This window comes from Epinephelus lanceolatus, chromosome 15, assembly GCF_041903045.1.
Source record: "Epinephelus lanceolatus isolate andai-2023 chromosome 15, ASM4190304v1, whole genome shotgun sequence".
Taxonomy (NCBI): Eukaryota; Metazoa; Chordata; class Actinopteri; order Perciformes; family Serranidae; genus Epinephelus; species Epinephelus lanceolatus.
In genome coordinates, this window is record NC_135748.1 from 30695954 (window position 1) to 30717091 (window position 21138).

Sequence of the window (21138 nt, forward strand, 5' to 3'; positions counted from 1 at the left end):
CTGAGTGAATGAACCTGTGAAACAGCAGCAGGCCAGCGTCCAGATGAGGATGGTGATGAGAGTCATGGTGCTTGTGCTTTCTGCTGTGTTGACTGACACATCTGAGTCCTGCAGTGTTGAACTCACAGGACTATAAACCTTCTCACTTCACTGGAGGATCAGCTGACCATGCAAAGCCTCCTCTCTATGGAAATCATTTCTCTGCTCTCAACACACTCAAGGCAACGTGGGACACAAAATCAGGAGGAATACTGCTTGGATTTACACCATCTATCATCTTAATGGAAAAGAGGAAAAGATTTATATTACAAGTGCAGTTGAGGATTTAAGGACAAGTTTGTGTTCACTGTGCTTGGTATGATATGTCTGTTTGTCTGCCTTTCATTTACTCACAGGGTTTAATGGAGATAAATTATATATTCAAGCTCTGCTAAATGTGAGTTTGTAAATCTACACATCTGTCAATGTGAAACAGAAACAGTAGAGGTGAGGTGGAGTGACAGTTCATCATCTTGTGGTCATTCAGATCTCATCTAAACCCCCCTTTTTTTTTTAACCCCGTTCTGTCTCATGTCTCATGAATACGTGTATGGTGCCCCCTGTTGGCAAATGGATCCACACTGAACATAATATCAACAGACAGTATTTGATTCACTTCCCTGTTTACACACCAGAGTAGACACAACATATCGTGCTGAATCACTGCAACAACAAAGGCAAATCTCTCCTCAATGACAAAATGTAACAGGCTACATGCTTTTTTCAAAGTGAGGAAGACTGTGTTCATAATTGAACGTCTGGAGCTGTTAAAGGGACCAAAACCTGAGTGTCAGGGGCATGATGATGTGAGTTTCACTTCCCCTTTGACTGGGAGGGAACTTCAGGGAGTTTCTGTCAGGTTAGGTTTGGGGTGCTATGTTCAGGTGAGCAGTGGTGCATATCTCCTGCAATAAGTCACAGCTGCAACACAGCAATCTGTATGCAGTCTAATTTGAGGGAGGTTTTTGTACGGCTCTGTATCACTGTGTGCACAGGCCCACATACTCTCCCATACAGTAGTAATCTCCTGCATCTTCAGCCTGGAATCCGGAGTGACGGCTGCTTGTTTTGTAAAACTGCCGATGTGCAGTGAAGCACAACAGATATCCAAATTATAATGTCTGTGGGTGAACACACACACACACACACACACACACACACACACACCTGTGAGAGTTGTCTGTGTTTCTGCCACATAAAGATGAATACTGCCCTCTTGTGTCAAAATAGGAGAATGTAAATTCATTTGTGTCACATCGTGGATGGATTATAAGGTAATGGGGACCTGAATAGAGACACGTAAAAGCCCCCGCCCCCAAGTCTTTTAAGTCATTTTCTAGGACTTTGTGGGGGGTTTCTCTTTAAAGCAATGTATTTTTCATGTCTTTGAAGGTGATTTGTGTCTCTGTGGTCATTTTGTGGTTGTTTGGTGTCTTTTTGAGGTTGTGTTGTCTCTTTGTGGCTGTCTTGTGTCTCTTTGTGGTCATTATGCTTCTTTTGTAGTCTTTATGGATGTTTTACTTTGAGGCTGACTTGTGTCTCTGTGGTCATTTAGTGTCTCTTTGTGGTCCTGTTGTCTTTCTTTGTAGTCATTTGGTGTCTCTTCAAGGTTGTGTTGTCTCTTTGTGGTCATTTTGTGTCTCTTTAAAGTTATTTTGTGGTCATTATTCATCTTGTAGTTGTTATGGTTGTTTTACAACTCTTGAAGTTGACTTGTGTCTCCTTGTGGCCATTATGCTTCTTTTTGTGGTCTTTATGGATGTTTTACGACTCTTTGAGACTGACTTGTGTCCCTTTGAGGTAGTTTTGCCTCTTTGTGGCTGTCTTGTGTCTCTTTGTGGTTGTTTGGTGTCTCTTTGAGCTTGTTTTGTCTCTTTGTGGTCATTTAGTGTTTCATTGAAGTTGTTTTGTGTCTTCTTGTGGTCATTATTCATCTTTTTGTAGTCTTAATGTTAGTTTTACAACTCTTGAGGTTCATCTGTGTCTCCTTGTGGCTATTATGCTTCTTTTTGTAGTTTCTATGGAGGTTTTATTACTCTGAGGTTGATTTGTGTCTCTTTGTGGTCCTGTTGTCTTTCTTTCTGGTCATTTTGTGTCTCTTTGTGGTCCTGTTGTCTTTCTTTCTGGTCATTTTGTGTCTCTTTGAAGTTGTTTTATGTCTTTTTTGGGTTGTCATGTGTCTCTTTGTGGTCCTGTTGTCTCTCTGTGGTCATTTTGTGTATCTTTGAAGTTGTTTTGTGTCTCCCCGTGGTCATTATTCATCCTTTTGTGGTCATTTATTGTTTTACAACTCTTTGAAGTTCATTTGTGTCTCGTTGTGGCCATTATGCTTCTTTTTATAGGCTCTATGAATGTTTCACGACTCTCTGAAGTTGATTTGTGTCTCTATGGATTTTCTGTCTCTTTGTGGTCATCGTGTCTTTGCAGTCATTTTGTGACTAGTAGTTGTTTTGTGTCTCTTATTGGTAATTTTTTGTCTTTACATGCATCCCATTATAAATGTTTGATTTTCCAAGACGAACTTCACACACAAGCTCTGGCCCTGGGGCCCCCTGACCCCCACTAGGCCCGCTCAGCAATCCAGACACAAGCCTATTTCGGTCCACCTTTAATAATAATTTACATACTATATGGATGATATTCAACACCAGAAGCTGATGGTTTCATGATCAACAACAACACATTCATTTTAAACTCTTCAATCATTCATATTAAACACATAACTGGAATGTGTGTTCTGGTCAAAAGACACATAACAGTGTATTCCAGCCTGTTAATAGTATTTGTACACAGTATGTGTGTCAACCTGTTGAGTACCATACGAGTGGGATTTGCTGCATCATGCATGTGTTAAAGGCACATGTAGTAAATGTTTCAAATGCTTTCCAGTGATTGTCTAAACCTGCTAGAAAAAGAGGTATAAACCAAACTCATTTGGTACTCCAAACAGGTTAGAAACATCATTTCCAAATACTGCTTGACTCAGGTCTGGATCTAGATTTTCTCAGGCTTATCGATACATTTAATGGTTTGGAGTCAACGATAAAACAATTCAGGGAACTGAGGATGAATTGGTACACAAAACAAGCTGAAAAAAAACCCCACATTTGTCTTCTGTTTTGTTAGTTACAAATATAAAACAATGATATACATATGTTTTTAAGAGCTGTTAAAAAAAATCACCAATACATAATATACAAAAAATGCAAAAGTCTTCCTCCAGTTCGACACATTCAGACAGACAGATTCATACAGTATTTGCGTTGTATTCGCACCAACGCGCCGACAGTAACGTGTCTATTTTAGAAGGCACAGCTAGAGATAAACAGTACATCTAGAAGAAACATCAGAGTGTTCAGATTGGGTTTGCATAGTTTGCAGAGGAGCCTGCACAGAGAGTTTGATAGCAGAGGTGTGTGAAGTCTGAGTCAAGGTCATGATAGTGTATTTTGGTGTCTGGCGAAGATGCCACCGGAGGGTTGAACCCCACAACAGAAAAAAATCCAGACATTTTTATCTAAAATCAAAAAATAATTGAAAGTTCCATGCACAAAAACTTGAATCCCATTCCTTTGACTGGAATGGTTGAGATACAGAGTCAGACAAGGACACACTGATATGGCTTTTCCGCTGCACAAAGACTGCACTGTCCCATGCTGTGGGCCACAGCACAGCACAGGCATGCTTTAGTTTTCCATGCCCCTTGCAAAACTATTGGACCCTGTCAGAATGCACATGTGCAATCATAGCAACAGAAACCATAGAAACCAGTTGCAAAGGTTCCAGTCTCTCCACACACCAAGAGCCTCTTTATACCTGGTCTTAACAAGCATCTTGGGTGAACCGATAACAAGTGGACAGCGCTTTAATCCGATCACTCAAACCACTTGCCAAGGTGGTCTGAGACACATTTGACCACCTATCTTTTGAAGTTTAAATGCTAATGCGTCCTGGTGTCCCCCCCACAAGGACTCGCATATGTCATCAGCGCGGGACGTGGTGGTTGTTTTGGTGACAGCGCGCTAAAGCTCTCTCATTTCACAAGGAGTTTGACGAGGTGTTGCATGAACATCTATCGTTCTGCCGCACAGAAGGAGACATGTTGAATTTCGCTGACTGCGATGTCTCCAGTTGTACCGACACAACCGCTGATGTGACTAACAAGCAGCTAGCGAGAGTGTGGATGTATTGAGCGTGCACGGGACCCTATGACCTTCTAGCAAAAGTGGTGTAGGCAGGAGTAAAATCTAAACATAAGTGGTCAGCTGGAACAAGCCCCCAGGAGCAGCACAGGGCTTTGAAGTCAATTTTACATAGTGGCCAAACGTGGAATTACAGCTTCAAGGATGTCATGGGGCCCAAAAGCCTTTTTCCCACAGACTTGCAGTGCAAAGGAGACGTCTGTAAATCAGTGACTCATTTCACGATCAGGATTTGATCCATGTGGTCTGATACATTTCAAAAGTCTAGAAGATTAAATCATTTTTACACCTATTCAACTCATCAGATGGTTAAACCGGAAGTTAGCTGCCCAGCCACACTTGCCCACCTTTATTCTATAGTGTGTTTGTTTTATGGACCCTACACCGCGGCAACTGAGCTTTTTTGGCTTCAATCGCCACTGAGCAGCTGTCATAGGAATAAATGGGGCCTTGCCTCCAACACTGTATCCAGTTCTCTTAATATGTCCATGAGCTGGACCAGCTAGACACTGGTGTGACTGGCAGTGTGTCTCAGCTGTCCACTTGTGTTCAGATCACGAAAATGCATTTTGATACCAGGTATAAACAGGCTCCAATATTCATCTCTCATGGCGAACAACTTTACTTTTTTCTGCTACAATTTCTTAAAAGATTATTATTCCCAAATCATCCTGAGGCTAAAAGTAGTCCCTAACGGGCTAAGTTAGAGGAGACGTTTTTGTCTGAGTCTAAAAGTAATTCACTGAGAAAATCAGCACTAAAACTTGCTTGTATGAACTTATAAAAAGCATACTTTCATGTCTGACGAGGAAATAAAAAAAACAGCTTGACGACAAATGAAAACAACCCAGTAAAACCGAGGAGGATGGTTTGCACAGCCCGCCACTTCTCGCACCAATGCACTTTGCAGGCTTGAAAAACTTGACTATCTTTGCCATCTTTTTATCAAACCAAAACGCCTCCCAGAGCTGCTGGTTAGACGATAAGATCATTTGTGTGTTTGGCCTTTAGTGTGCAAAGAGTCGTGAACCTTGGCAACCGTGATTCCGCATTCCTAGTATACATACTGTAGTAACCAGTGTCAACATCGCCAACACACACGTGCTCTGGCTGCAACAAGTAGAAAACACATTATGGCTGTTCGCGGCTTTAGAACAAGGCACAGAAGGTAAGATAAATCTGGCATCAATATAGAAACACTGGGAGGAGTGGCGAGGCATTTTGTGACCCTTTGAAAAATAAAAAAAAAATTTAAAAAAACACTAGCAGGGTGCTGACAGCCATCATATGTAGACCAGTAGAAGATGTTGGCTGGTTTGGCTTTCATTGGCGTCAGCTCTTATAGTCTTTAGAGACTGGGATCTAGCGGTTGCTCCTCATGGCCTCCTTGGCTGCCAGGATGAGCGGGGTGAGGCTGGACAGAGGCTTGGCCAGCTTCAGGAATTGGTGCTGCAGACAGACGGACAAAGGACAGAACACATTTAATAAAATAAGTTGAGGAAACGTGTCATTTTACAAGCACAAATGCACCATTCTCTTGCTCTAGGGTCGTGAGAACGCTGGTCCAGGTGGTGGGGCATGCTCTACTCAACTGATTCCAACACGGCAGCCAGTTTACAAACTTTCTCTTTTTACAGCTAAACAGTACACTAAAATAAGTTTCTAAAACATCTGAGGTGAGAAATAGGCAACACAGTAACAGAATCTTGATTCCTATTTAATCTGCGCTGCCTAGTTTGACAGTATCTCTGTCCTTTATCTGTCTCATGCTTCTTTCAGGATATAACGATTGTGTCAGCAAATATGACACATAGTCTGCTTTTAAAAAGTTACCAACTGTAGTTTTAATTGCTAATAAATAACTGTCATTTGCAGCACTAATGTGTAATGTGTTTTTAAGATGGACATATTCACGTATCGAGGCTCAGTGTGAGTGTGTAGGCCTCTTCTACCTGCAGCAGTTCTCTGCCTGATCCTCGTTTCTCCACGTCCATCTCCAGACAGCGGGACAGGAAGGATCTGAAGACAGGAGACAGCTTCTCTGGACTCTGCAGCTCAGGAGTCCCATTGGTGGCGATTAAATACAATGCCTAAGACGAGCACAAAAACATGGTAAGAAGAGCAGTGTGATGTAACCTTTAAGCATTCCAACATTCTTCCTTTTACAGACTTTTGCTAACATCTGACAGATAACAAAATATGACAAATTCCAGCTTCTTAAATGTGAATATTTTCTGGTTTCTTTGCTCCTCTATGACAATAAACTAAATATCTTTGGGTTGTGAACAAACAAGACATTTATGAAGGTCAGACGACGTCCTCAAATGTCTTGTGATCAACATTTTTCACCATTTTCTGACACTTAAAAGACCAAACAACTCACAGATTAATCAAGAAAATAATCGCCAAATTTACTGACGATGAAAATAATCAGTAGTTGTAAGCATTTACTAAACTACGCACTACTTTACCATTGGAAGTGAAGAAATAGTTCCAAGATTTTGCGATATGTGTTTATTTGTTTACTTGACAAGAGTTAAATGAGAGGATTAATTTCACTCTCGTATCTGTTTGGTAAATAAAAAGCTAAAGCCATTTTAGTTTACCTCAAATCAACCTACCAGCATCTTGAAAGCTCACTAATTATTATTGTTATTTAATTTTTATAAGCAAAAATACCAAAATTTGCTGGTTCCAGCATCTCAGATTTAATTAGAGTTTATTATTTCAAATTTAATTCAAATTATCTTCATGATTAAAAACAGGCAATTTGAAGCCGTCAGCTTGGGCTCAGAGAAATAGTGATGGGCATTTTTCTGACACATAAAAATTATCATTTGGACTTACAAACACCAAAACAGCCACTCGTCCGTTCTTTCTCCCAGCACACACTCACCCTGAGAGGGTTCTCGTTGAGATATGGAGGCTCTCCCTCTACCATCTCTATGGCCATGATCCCCAGAGACCAGATGTCCACTTTGGGCCCGTACGCTTTCCTGGTCACCACCTCTGGAGCCATCCAGTACGGGGTCCCCACCATGGTGCTACGTTTGCTCTGCTCTGGGGTGATCTGGGCACAGAAGCCAAAGTCAGCTGCGGAGAGAGAAAGAAACACCCGTTGAGATCAGCAGCACAATTAAAATTAACAGTACACATGCAAATAAAAAAAAAGTGCGCTCCCACTCACTGAGTTTGACTGATCCATCCATCCCCAGCAATACGTTGTCACTCTTGATATCTCTGTGGATGACCTGGTTGGCATGAAGAAACTCTAGAGCCTGAAGGACCTGGACGCAGAGAAGGACGGTTGGCATGTGCACATGTGATGCGATACACATTCCTACAGGTGGCAGTAACGCGCAAAGGAACAGAGCAGTATGCCAACAAAGGAAGGGAAGACAAAAACACTGCAAGCTAGTAAACATGGATGTAAACAAATCAGGCTTCAAACGTTAAATAAAAATCTTAATAAGGAAGGAAAAGCATGTAACAGACCTCAATGGTTCACACAAAATGTCTCTGTAAGTTAGTGAATGTACACAAAACTTTTCTTTTTCTAAGATGCTTGATAAATATGGGCTCTGGTCAATAAATGAGCCACATGTGAGGATGTAAGCCGACCGTACTGTCATATGTAAAAGGAGAAAGTGTTCCATTGTGCTGTAAAATCATATGGGATCTACTGAGCCCTTTACTGGATCCATGTGACTTGGATTATGTGACACGTGTTTTTATACAATTTTTATAAGCTCAGTTGTCTGTAAAGAATCCTACCTCTCTGCAGACGGCTGCGATCTGAGCCTCGTCCATGCACGTCTCCGTCACAACATCAGTTAGGGAGCCACCAGCCAGGTACTCCATCACCACGAAAAGCTCGTCTCCTACAAGGAAACTAAAAACGCACGCACACACACACACAGTCAAATCCATGAAATAGTCAACGTACAGTTTACAGTTTTTAAGTAATATAGTATGTTTGCCTGCACCGTGTGCGTTAGGTCAGTGTTACCTATCTACGAAGTTGACAATGTTGGGGTTCTTCATCTCCTTCATGACCAGGATCTCGTTGATGATCAGCTCCTTCTTCGGCTGCTTCTGTAAGTTGATCTGTTTGATGGCCACCTGCAGAACACAACATCCTGTTAATGTGGTACCGAGGTCCTACTAATTCACTTGCCTTTAGCGTACTTTTAAATTCCCGAAATTTGGACTGTCAAATTCAGAAGATGTAAAGTTGCGGAGAGAAAACACAAGCTGTGGTTACATGGACAATGTTCCTTCAATCTGATTGAGATCATCTGATTATAAATTAAAACTGCTTACAGTGACGCTAAATAAAGAGATCTGAAAAGATGTGTTTACATGTCACTAAGCATTTGATCAGAATATAACATAAGACTGAGAGACTGAGACTTTTTCCCCCCTGACCTTATTGAGAAATTTAATTCATTCAATGCATAAAGTATCAAAGAAGAAGAAGATGTGTGGCTGCCTGTTAATACAATTTAGTAGTAAGTAACAGAGGTATATTTCCTGAAGCTACAAATTAGAGATGTCCCCTAAACACCTCACATGCAAACTACTGCTAGACGCTACCATTTACTGATGTTCCCTAAACGTCTCGTAGTAACAGACGATTGTTATGTCCAGTGACTCCAAATTGCAGCCTGTAGCAACACCGTTACATAGGGTTACTGTTTTGAAATCAAAAAATACATTTATACATCACAACACTCACATAAGAACATGAGCACTAGCAGAGCGCTAAATATTTTATGAATTGATGAATGATTCTGACACTATCAGCAGAGGGAGACTCGTAGATACAGCTGTTGTGGCCTTTCATGTCAGTGTCACCTGATGTTACCCCCACATGGGATAAACATGAGCATAAAGTATATATCTAATCCAACCAAAGAGCTCAGATTAAGAGTTAACATGATTATTAGGTGCTATTTTTTTCCTACTAAAAGGATTTTTCAAAGCTTACACCACCCCTCTCAACAGGATTGAAAATTCCTTCTGATTGTGTCGGATCAGACCAGTCTCTTCCAACTGAGGTGGTTACATGAGGCTTTTTTTCTCTCATTGGGCTATCTTACTATATAATGTCGGAAACTCTGTTTGTGTGTGCATCTGTTCCACGTTTTTCTCCTCACTGACTTGGTCAATCCATGTGAAATTTGGCACAGTGGTAGAGGGTCATGGGAGGATGCGAATGAAGCAATATTGCATCAATTGGCCAAAGGGGGGCGCTATAGCAACCGATGAAATTGCAAACTTTGAATGGGCATATCTCATGCCCCATATGTCGTAGAGACATGGAACTTTGCACAGAGATGCCTCTCCTCATGAGGAACAAATGTGCCTCAACAACCCATAACTTCCAGTTATATAGATTTTAAGCCATTTTGAATTTTTTGCAAAACACTTAAAATTGATCTCTTCCTCGGAAGTTTGACCGATCTGCATGAAACTGGGTGAACATAATCTAGGGAACAATATCTAAAGTTCCCTCTTGGCACACACCATGTGAGACTGTACGTGGGCAACTGTGCACTCAATGGGTATGGACTAGTTATTATATTATTGGCGGCATGGTGATGCAGTGGTTAGCATTGTCACCTCACACCTTATCACCAGATTCTTGCCAATACACAGCCCTAATAGATTAATTAGGTTTTTAGAATGCATTTTGAATAGAGGTCTTTTTTTTCATTAACTCTCCTCTGATATGTTTCCCAGGTAAAATATCTGTATTTAAAAAAAGCAACTTCTCCAGACTGCAGTAGTTCCTCTAAGTGACTATCATGCTATAGGTTGACCTTTAAATGCCAAGAGCACAGTAATATAACGAGATCAGCACTTCAACCTACAGCGATTCTTCCACTTACTTCTGTTGCTAAAATGTGCTCCTACAACACAACCCCTGCTGATTTTTTTCCACAGTTCAGCCCAGCCTCATCATTAAGCTGAAGGAAAACTAACATGACTTTTATAGTTGAAGAGATACAGGATGATGTAACCTTACCTCTTGTCCTGTGGCAACATCTATGGCTGTGTAAACTGTGCCAGATGCCCTGAAAGAGACAAACAGTGAGAGATTAAATAACCGTTCACAACTTCCTCCTTTTGGTCAATGTGGAGGAGCAACCCAATAAACAGCCTGCATCAAATTCCTGCCGATTTCAATGTTTATATTATCCAGAATCCTGACTCACCCCTGGCCAATCTTTTCATAGCGAGTGTATTTCTTCTTAGGATCTCCAATGCTGACAATTGTTCCTAAAAGTCATGAAAAATAGTTAAGTCAGCTCTACTGGAGCCAAAAATAGATGCAGCTCTGCCTGTGATGTGTCATTTCCAGTTTTACATCTGTGTAACATACTGAGTTTCTCCATGATCTCCTCGTCGGTCATCTTGCCGCCCTTCTTCTTCTGCCTGTCAGCTGCTTTAGAGGCACTGTCTACCTCTGGAGCTGGGATCGGGTCTATCACCGACCTCGTGTACACCTGACAAAACACAGGAACATTTTCAGTAATACTGACCTCACGTGGTATTTTCCTTTTGCCTTTGGATATTCAGCTTGCTCGGGGTAACAGTCACAATCTTTTTGTCCTGACTCACTGATTTTGTGTGCTCTGGCCGTGGTGCCACGACTGGAGGAGGTGTGTCGTCATCGTCATCATCATCTCCATCCTTGCCGCCTGATGGGGAGGTCGCTGTACCCTGCTTGCCTGGCTGCAACGGCAAACATACGCATTTTAAACAGTCAGAAACGTGACGCTGAACGCTGAATGTATTAAATGCAATTTCATGAATGAGATTGGAAGTGATGAAAGGAACCTCTCACCGACTGCGAGTCTTTATCTGAAAGACACAAAGCGTAAGAACAAATGAGTCCGCGCAGTTACAACACTGGGCTTTAATTCATCTGCTGCGCAAAAAGAAAACTCACCTGAGGCGGAAAAACTGAGGTATTTCTGTTTCCCACTGGTGGAGTCGTAGAACTTGAGAATGTCGAGGACGGCCTGAGGATTCTGTTTCTGTTCCGACTTACTGATGTTGGAGGTTTGGAGGAGACGGGCCCACTGCTCAGGCATACCCTGGACAAACAAACACACATAGTGAAAAACAGACACAGTAATCTACCTATTGAACAAAGAGAACAAAATATAGCAGTCGCACACCCAAGCAGCGTGTGGGGGAGCTCCTGTAGCCTTGTGTCCACTTTTGACAGCAACTTCCTGTTTACATATTTGATCACACTAATTGGACAGAGCTCGGGATGTTTCCTAGCAACTATTTACACATTACTGAGGTCTGTACTAGATGAGATATTATGACAATTCAATAGTCTGACCCTTTGGGAAATACACGTTGAGAGTTAGATGAGTAGATTGATTGTCTATACAACACAGTAGCTGGATATTAGTGAGACTTGCTTCCCGTCTTTATGCTAAGCTAAGCTAACCAGTCAAGCTACACAGACCAGCCTCTGAGGCCTGTTCTACAAAGCAAGTTCAACATACCCTGGATATCTTTTGGTTAGCTGGCTTCACTACCCCTAACATTTTCTGTCTAGATGACCGGTGTCATGAAGCCGTGGTACCACAGCAGCAGCTGTAGGCTTGATTCTAACCCTTTGCCTTTGCTGCATGACATCCTCCCTATTTCTCCCCATTTCACTCTAATAGCTGGTCTGTAAAAATGTCACAAATATATACAGGCACATTGCACAGGCTTGTGGTCAGATACTTACAGTGAACTCTCCAGTGACAGCATCAAAACCCACATGGATAGTGTGTTCAAAGTCCGAAGGGGAGGAGATCTCAGGCCTGTCCTTGTCCCGGTCCTTCTTCCTGCCTCCTGCAGGTAAAGGTCAAGGGTCAACATCGCTGGTCATCCACTGTTATGTGTGGTTTCTTTTACTGTAAGATACGTGTATAGCCTTCACTTCTCTTACCTTTCTCTGAGGCAAACATGGAGATGATCTTGTTTCTGGACTTCCTCTCCTCCGGCACAGAGGGCAGCGGCCGAGAGCTGTGATTGGCCGACTGGGGGTCCTTGGCTCCTCCTTGGCTGCTCATCCTGACAGGGGGGGCGGGGGGCTTGTCCTCACACACTCCGCTGTCACACATCTACACACACGTACACCTGCACAGATGGAACAAGACGCACGGTTGACAATGCATACCAGAACAACAGTAAGTCGGTCGCACACTCAATCACTGGCTCACCTCTTCCTGTTTTTTTTTTTTTTTTTAGATTTCACAATGCTTGTCAAAGCTACACATTAGCCAAAAACACTACTGAGAAATACAGGTTAGCCTACATTGCACAGACAGAGAAAGAAACAACTCAACAACAACTAAAGAAAAACTCACACAGACCTAGCTAATCCATCCATGCCACAGTTTGTGGGTCAGCACCGAGTGTTGGAGCGAAGGGAACAGAGAGTGTGAACAGGAAGCAACTCTGAATGGGCAAAGTGACGTGTTGAGTCTCGCTCACGGTTACACATGAATGAGGAAGGAAAAGAGGCAGAGAGAGAGAGAGAGAAAGAGAGGCAGAGAGAGAGTCTACGAGTGAGTGTGAGACTGAGAATGATATGATGACTGGAATTAAAGGGAGAGGAGTGAAGAACAGCTTAATAAGACAGAAAAAGCTGGGTAGAGTGAAACATCAGAAACGTAGATAGGTACTGCGCTTAAAAGGGACAGTTCACCCAAAAATTAAAAAATACGTATTCCCTTTTACCTGTAGTGCTACTTATCAGTTTAGATTGTTTTGATCGTGGATATATAACTCATGACACTCGGCTTGTGGTGCTCAACTCAACAGCAACGTCACTTTCTAGATATCATGACCTGGTTACTCAAGATAATCCACAGACCTTGTTGTGAGCAGTTTCATGTAGGAACTATTTTCTTTCTGCCGAACTACACCTGCAAACCAAATCACAGCGCAAAAGGAAAGATGCATCTACTGCGAGCTCACCTAGCACCAAGTGAGCTAGCAAACGTTACAGCTCAGCCGAGGAGGATGCTATTAATGTTAACATCTCATGCTGTGACAAGCATCTCGTCCATGTATAAATGCACACTTCCCTCTTCGCAGTGATGCAATTGGCGGGTGTAGTTCTGCAGAGAGAAAATAGTTCCTACATGAAACTGCTCACAACAAGGTCTGTGGATTATCTCGAGCGACCGGAGCACCACAAGTCGAGTGCCATCTAATTCCATTATGTTTGAGGGTGCTTTCACACCTGCCCTGTTTGGTTCAGTTCAATCGAACTCAAGTTGGTTTGCCCCCTAAGTGCTGCTCATTTGGGCAGGTGTGAACACAGCATTCGCATTCGGGTGTGCACCAAAACAACCGTGCTGAGACCTTCTTGAAGAGGTGGTCTCAGTCCGGTTACAAACGAACTCTGGTGCGGTTCATTTGTGGTGAGAACGTGTTCCGACCTGGATCTGAACCAACTGCAGTCACATGACACATTGTTTGGGTTAAACATGAGCATGTTACAGTCCTGGAGGATTATTAATGTGCACCTCCTCCTGTACTGCCTTAATATGCACATTCAGCACATCCAATGCATCAAAACATTGTTTTCTAGTTGGAGCCACGCCTCGTTTTCAAACTGTATGGTTTGACTAAAATGAACAATGACAGCAATATAGTCCACGATGAGCAGCGCTAAAATCAACCTGCGTAGTTGTCCCTCCATTGTGACATTAGAAAGTGTCACATTTATCTTGCAAGTGTACTCTTATTCAACGTTTTGTTTACTTCCTGGATTTTTCCCGCATGGAAATTCTGACCAATCAAGAGCAGCTATCTCACGCAAGGCATTTGATCTGGTCCACTTGTAAATGCTGCCGTGAGAACACGAACCAACTCTAGGCAATTATACAATTTTGTGACAAAAATTAGCCCCTGATTCGGACCAAAGCAAGACAACTCTAGGTCTGAAAGCACCCTGAGAGAAGGCTGACATGTCACAGGCCGATATCTCCAACACTCTGCAGCCCACACCAAACCAATCTAGACTGATAAACAGCACTACAGGTAAGAGGGAAAATATGTTTTTGATTTTGGGGTGAACTGTCCCTTTAAGGGCAATATTAAAGTACTTGCCACCTCAGACACTTCACTACATATGAGAAGCTTATAAAACACAATGACTTGTTGCATATTAAACCAGTGAATTCCAATCCTTGTGGCTTGTTTTTGCGCATTAAATTGGATTTTGAATTTATAATGACGTATTCTAACATTGTTGTATTTGTTCTTATTGTTTTCAGTCATTCTCCCTCCACTGGTAGACACTCTGAGCGTTGTATATTACCCTAATATGGTGAGATTGTAGACACACATGCGCACACACACACAGACACACGCGCACCAAAGCACCTCTGCCAGTCTTGCAGAGCAAGCAGTTTGGTCGGCTCGGAGCTGCAGCCTGCATTCTTGGTGACATCACAGACGGGAAACAGGAAGCAAACAAAGGTTTCCTCACTTCCTGTGTCTGACCACCAATGACACACTACATATTAAACCCAGGTAACAGACGTGGCTCAGGTACAGTAGGTATGCCTATGACCTCTTCTTCACTTAGAAATCCTCCCGTCTGAAATGACTCTGCTGGCCTGACTCACCTCTGTTACAAAACACAGGCTGCTCCACCTGCAAAGATATCATGACACAGACTTCTTTCCTTGACACATTAACCAACACACACGCCAATGGGCCTTTGAGGTTATCACAAGAAGCCATTTTACACAAGCTGATTAGCCCTATGTAATAACCGAGCCCTCAGGCCGCAAGCAGACGCCACATCAGCACTAGCTTGACTCGAGGCTGAATTGCTCCCCTCCCTGCATAATTTCATAAACATTCAATGTACTGTGAGTCTGACGCTTCGTGATGGAAGCTATCACTGCTACTCACTCTACTGTGCAATCATTTTGAATCACAGGATGGCTACCTGTAGTGACTTTTCACAACTTAAATCACATAAGCTGATCAAACTTCCAAAATTCCAACTTGGCATATCATTATAAAAACACAACCCAATGAGCTAGTCCACATACAGAACATGAAACACTCCCCTAAGGCCTCGTCGCGTCCCCAAACGCCTTTTCAATGCATTCGCCTCTTTCATATAAGCCGCTAAGTCCTCACCTGTTTGTTGCCTCTTCTGCGTCTAACAGAAGACCAGGTAAACAATAAAAACTCTTGTATTCCCAGTGAGTGTATGCTCCTCTTTCTCCTGTGCTCATTTATCTACTTAGCTCCTACTGTTTCCTCCTTACCCCTCTGTCTCTCCTCTAAAGGCAGGTCTTAGCAGGCTGCCTCATTCCTCAGTGATCTTGGATGGGACAAGTGTATTCTTGCCCCGGCAGGATAAAATTAGACCCAGTCCAGCCTTAATGTGCATTTTCGAAGTCAGTGTGTGTGTGTGTGTGTGTGTGTGTGTGTGTGTGTGTGTGTGTGTGTGTGTGTGTGTGTGTGTGTTGGACTGAACATTGGGTGCTGGCTGGGCAGGCTGTAACAAGTTGTCTCTCAGAAGGAATTCCATAGCTGCAGGGCTGCAGGGGTTGGGCGTATGCCCCTGTTCATCTCTCACACACACAGACACACACACACACACACACACACACACACAAGGCTCCTCCTCATTCCCTGCCCTAAAACACACACTCCCCACACCAACAGGGGTTCCATTGTGAGCACTGGAACATCTTTTATGTAGCTTCGAGCTAAGCTTGCTGAGTGTAGTAGAGAAAAAAAAAAAAACTTTGAGGGGAGCAGGCAGGTGCACATCGACACTGCGGGCTACATGCTCGTGTGTTTGTATAACCACACACACACACCCTTGCACTACTGCCACGACTGATGAATTCATTAGCTAGTCTGTCAGGGAAATGCACTTTTTAGCAAGGGCTGGATGAGAGTGTTGAAAATGACGTGAAAACACTCTGATGTTTGTGTGGTAAATATGCAGCTGCAGTTAGCAGGTGGTAAGCTTGGCTTAACCTGAAAACATTGCGATAAAAGTGTTTAAAAAAAAGAAGACAATTCTGCATTTAAGGGGGGGTATGTGCCGCACTACATTTTGGCTGGGACCTGTTACGGAGACACCAGGAAGTTACAGGCACGGCAGATAAATAATTTGGCACATATCCCCTAGAAAAACATTAAACAGAGCCAAGCTCACTGATCCCCCTGTTTCCGGTCTTTATGCTAATCCAAGGTAACCAGCTGCTGGCTCCAGCTACATATTTACCATATAAATTGAATAAAAACTTTGATTTTAACATATGTGAAAAGCTCACAACTCAGACATATTAACCACTTGACTAAATCATAAGTGGAACACAAGCCAAAAACATTGTTTCATCAATTAATCGATGAGTCAGTTAGTCCAGTGGCTCTCAAATAGTATGCCGTGGGATTTTGTGATAACCACACATTTTATTCAATATTCAACTGGGTCTATATAGGCTAGGCATTCAACTAGGTTATGAATGAATGTTTGATTGACTGTATCAGAATGTTGTGCGCACCCATGTCCTAATAAAGAGGCAAACTCTAGCTGGAAAACGTGATTAAATTTAATCTAATTTAAAAAACCTTCACGGGGAACCTATCTGTTGCAGTTTGTGTATGGGATTTATAAGTGTGTGACACATCAAAAGCCCTGATTGGCAGCCAGTGTGAGGGATGATAACATTTAAAAGGAGAATGCAATGAGTGGGACAGTGGATTGTTTTTTTGCAGGGAGCAAATCACAACGAAGCACCAGTGAAGACGACCTACCACTGAAAGACAAGAGAAGCTACCTGTCTTATTTTTATTGTCTTATGTCGTGATAAGAGTTATAACACACATTATAGGAGATACTGTGCACAGATATACAGTTGTGCCTTGAGATTTTGGCTTCCCTTTAATTTAAATGATTTCTTAAAGGTCCCATATTGTAAAAAGTCAGATTTCCATGTTCTTCTTTCTTATAAAGCAGGAATAGGAGCTGTGTAAATACTGTGAACGCACCAAAATGCTTAATCCACAGAGCAATGTGTTCAGAAACTGTGTCTTTAAACGAGCCGTCACAAGTGTACTATATAGACCGTTTAAAACTTGACAACATTAGCACTCTAAATGGGTTCCTTTGTATTTTGTGTTGGAATTTATCAGCTGACAGGAAGTAAACATGGACCGAAGCCGTTACCTAGCAATGCAGTTCCAGTTAAACAGTCTGTAAAGATGGAAGCTGCAGCTACAGTGGCGTTACATTCCCTCAGCTGCAACGACAGAGCAGAGATGCAGAGAGTGCAGATGCGGAAGACACGTAAACACTGACCAATCCTGGCAGACTGGGCTTTTTTGGGAAGGGTGCTTGAAGAGACAGCGTTTCAGACAGAAGGCAGGTACATTCAGACAGTATGAGAAAAACAAAGTCTTTGAACATTAAAGTTCATGTTCTAGCAGAAACACAAAATGTGAGTAAGAACCTGAAAATGAGCAAAATATGGGCCCTTCAAGCAAAAAAAGCTGAAACATTTGCTGGTGTTATGCTTCTTAAATGTAAGAATTTGATGCTTCTCTTCCTCATACATGAAACTAAGCTGGATAGAGTTGGATTTTTGGACTGTTGGTCAGATAAAAAACACATTTTATTGACAAAAGGATCAAGAAAAGATGAATCAATAATGAAAATAACAGTTAGTCGCAGCCCTTTTTGTCCATCAGAGGCTCAATTTGCAGTACTGTAGCCAGTTTTTTCTTCAAAAAATGAGCCATATGATTCATTGATTGTCAAAATTGTTGTTATTTTTATGTCAACTGAATAGCAAGCGTTTCAGCTCTGTTGAAATGGATACATTCCATTTCCAATTGCAGGCTGCACTTTCCCTTCACATTCCTGACTCTGTGCTTTTTTCTAATTTATTCCCCCAAACTCTGCATGCTTGGTTACCACAAGAGCTATTTCACATCCAGATGGCGTCCAACTGCGTCTCTCATCTGTTCTCAATTCACAGAAGCTCTCTTTTCATCATCGCCACCCCTCTCCCTTTATTTCTATTCCTCATTCTCCCCTCTGTCACTGCATCAGAGCACTTTCTATTCCCTGTGGCTGGCCGCCGTCAGGGGAAGCCCACTTCCTCATCCTGGAACTCCCCGGGCCCCAGAGGGTCACAGGAGCGGGCCGGCCAACCAGAACGCGGCAAACTCAGCCGCCGAGCTGTTTACAGGAAGTGGACAGCAAGCCTTTTGTATTTGGCTTCTATAAAAGGAAATTCTGCAGAGGACTTCCTGGAAGGAGTGATGAAGCCGACATACACAAGCACACATACACACACTCTACCCCCTTTCATTCACTGACACAGAAACACACAGATACACACAGACAGACACACATTTGTACTACATATGTTCACACACACACACACACCCACTACAGTCTCTTCACTGATTATGGGTCTGGCAGTGAGTGAAGCGTAAACACACTGCCCAGCAGCTGCACACCCACACTTGAACACCTTATCCTGTTATTCAAACAGCTGCCTCACCCCTGTGTCAACATTTGGACCAATCGAATCACCAACCTGGCGTCCTGAAGTCCCGGGTCGCTGTCAGATCTTGACTCTACAGTTTGGACCAGGTACAAAACCAGCCTCAGGACTCACAGTCAAAGTCTGTTAGCTTCAAGATCTGGTGCATGAAAGGCTGGTTCAGTGTAGCTGCAGGTTTACTGGTCTGGACTGAGGAATCACTGTCACTGATTTATACAGTCATGTGAAGCATTTGCAGGCAAGGCCTTAGACAGGATTTAAGAAACCCAGAAGACAACTCATGGTGTCCCATTCTAGTGTCTGTTATCTTCCTATATGAAGGTCTGAATGCTGTTAAAAGCATCATTCTGTTGAATTTTTATACACGAAATGGTGTCTTTATTGCATCAATTTATGGCGTAAACGTATTTTATTTTGTCACAATAAAAGTCCTCTGCTACTTTTTTATTATTAGTATTAATGATAATAATAAACTTTATTTGTATGGCACCTTTCACACAAGAAATGTGTCACAAAGTGCTTTACAATGAGGGCAGTATAAGCGCTGAGAGCTTCACGTGAAAATAGACAGAATGGACATAAAACAGAACTAGAGTTGCAGCAGCCAGCATGAAGCGTAAAAAGAAAGTGTCAGACCTGCAAAGTCAGAGCTAGTCTAATGTGAGCAGATACGTTTTTAGCTGTCTTTAAAAATATTCAGCGAGCTATCTTTCCTGACATCTATAGGTAGTTTGTTCCACAGCTTTGGTGCGTAATTATCAAAGGTTGCATCCCTAGTTTTCCTCTGGCTGTTACTGGGAACCTCCAATAAACCAGCAGCGGATGATCGCAGTGTTCTTGGAGGCAAATAGTTAACAAGGGAGTTAGCAATGTAGCTCAATCCCAGCCCATTTAGGGCTTTGTATACAAGGAGGAGGAGCTTAAAATCTATTCTAAATGCAACAGGAAGTCAGTGCAGAGCAGGTAAGACTGGCCTGATGTGCTCTCTCCTCCTGGTTCTGGTTAAAAGCCGAGCTGCTGTGTTTTGAATCAGGTGAAGTCTCTCAGTGGTGCTTTTTGGGAGGCCTGTAAAAAGTGCGTTACAGTAGTCCTATCGGCTTGAAGTAAAGGCATAAATCAGTTTCTCTGCATCTTTTTCAGTTAGAAATGGTCCTACCTTAGCTGTGTTTCTGAGGTGGAAAAATGTTTTTGCCACCTTGTTAATGTGGGACTTGAAGCTTAGATCTGAATCTAGGATCACACCAGGACTTGTCACCCAGGGAGTTAAATCCCCAGATTATTAAGCAGCATTTCTCTTTTGATTTTATGTCTTTTTCTTAATGGGGGGAGCAATTGCACATGTACTAAATATAAAAGGGGACGTTTCCCCTGTATGTCCCCCCCCTGACAGCTACACCTATACTGAAAACATACAAAATTGTGTGCTGTAGCTACACAGGCATTATACTGTATGTTTGATGTTGTTCAGAATAAGAGTGACAGCGTTATTAATTTACATTTTAACAAACCAGGCCTGACTCTATCTACTCAGAAGATATGCAGTATTAATACGGTTATTACAATACTATGGTGTCCCTGTACAGTAGACTGCCATTACTTTAAATTTAAAAAAGAAAATAAGCCACAAGTCCCACTAACACTCGAGTATGCATCCTTATCCTTTAAAGAGCCTAGAAAAGTGTCTCCTCAACGGTTATAGAGGAAGAAGCCACTCAGTCTGACCGCGTCTTATGCCAAAATAAAGTGAACAGTCACCAACTGTTAGCAAAACAAGCAATTTATAAGTCAAACTAATTGACTGGCTGTGTTGAATGAGCAAATGTGAACTCACCGGTTGCTGTCAACCGCAATAACTCATCCACACTCCGGCCAAACTCCCGAAACTCCTCCCCGTCTCTGCTGACTTTCACTCCGTTTAAAGCCCAGATTTGACGCCGAGATTTCACAAACTTCCCCGAGGGTGTGGAAAACGATGTCGCCTGTAATCACACACACTTTAGGCTCGTCTGTCTCCCCAGAAGACTCTGAGCCTGGCTGTTTGCTTGGCCCGGGGAGGAACCTGACGAGGAGGAAGCGGAACCTCGTAGCGAGGAGGAATCGGAACCGGAACCTCACGGCTTCCGGCACCGTCGGACCGTTAAAGCAGACGGACACAACACCGGAAACAAGCTGACTCTAATTTCAGAAAAAAATCTACAGTGCACATAGATTTTTTAAAACTTAATAATATGGGTTTCAACAAATTAAGTGACATTGCTGCTTAATCTTTGGATTATTATTCCAAATTTCAGGGCGTCAACAGGTCCAGTGTTACA

At 42.5% G+C, this 21138-nt stretch overlaps 1 protein-coding gene across 5 annotated transcripts; it reads right to left on the minus strand.

Annotated features, from left to right (window-relative positions):
* Positions 1–2630: 2630 nt before the first annotated feature.
* Positions 2631–20900, minus strand: LOC117248512 (serine/threonine-protein kinase PAK 2-like). Of its 5 annotated transcripts, XM_078175177.1 has the most exons (16): positions 20655–20900; positions 18857–19007; positions 12208–12398; positions 12004–12110; positions 11200–11347; positions 11095–11111; positions 10869–10982; positions 10630–10753; positions 10463–10526; positions 10273–10321; positions 8251–8363; positions 8016–8133; positions 7429–7528; positions 7138–7334; positions 6194–6331; positions 2631–5690 (listed from the first exon to the last, which is right to left on the minus strand). In XM_078175177.1, the coding sequence occupies exons 3-16, from the start codon at positions 12380–12382 to the stop codon at positions 5604–5606; spliced, it is 1551 nt and encodes a 516-aa protein (XP_078031303.1). In that variant the 5' UTR covers positions 12383–12398; positions 18857–19007; positions 20655–20900; the 3' UTR covers positions 2631–5603. The 5 variants fall into 5 exon arrangements, with proteins under 5 accessions (XP_078031303.1, XP_033469552.1, XP_078031302.1 ...); XM_033613661.2 differs by lacking the exon at positions 18857–19007; XM_078175176.1 differs by lacking the exons at positions 18857–19007; positions 20655–20900 and adding an exon at positions 15429–15582.
* Positions 20901–21138: the final 238 nt, after the last annotated feature.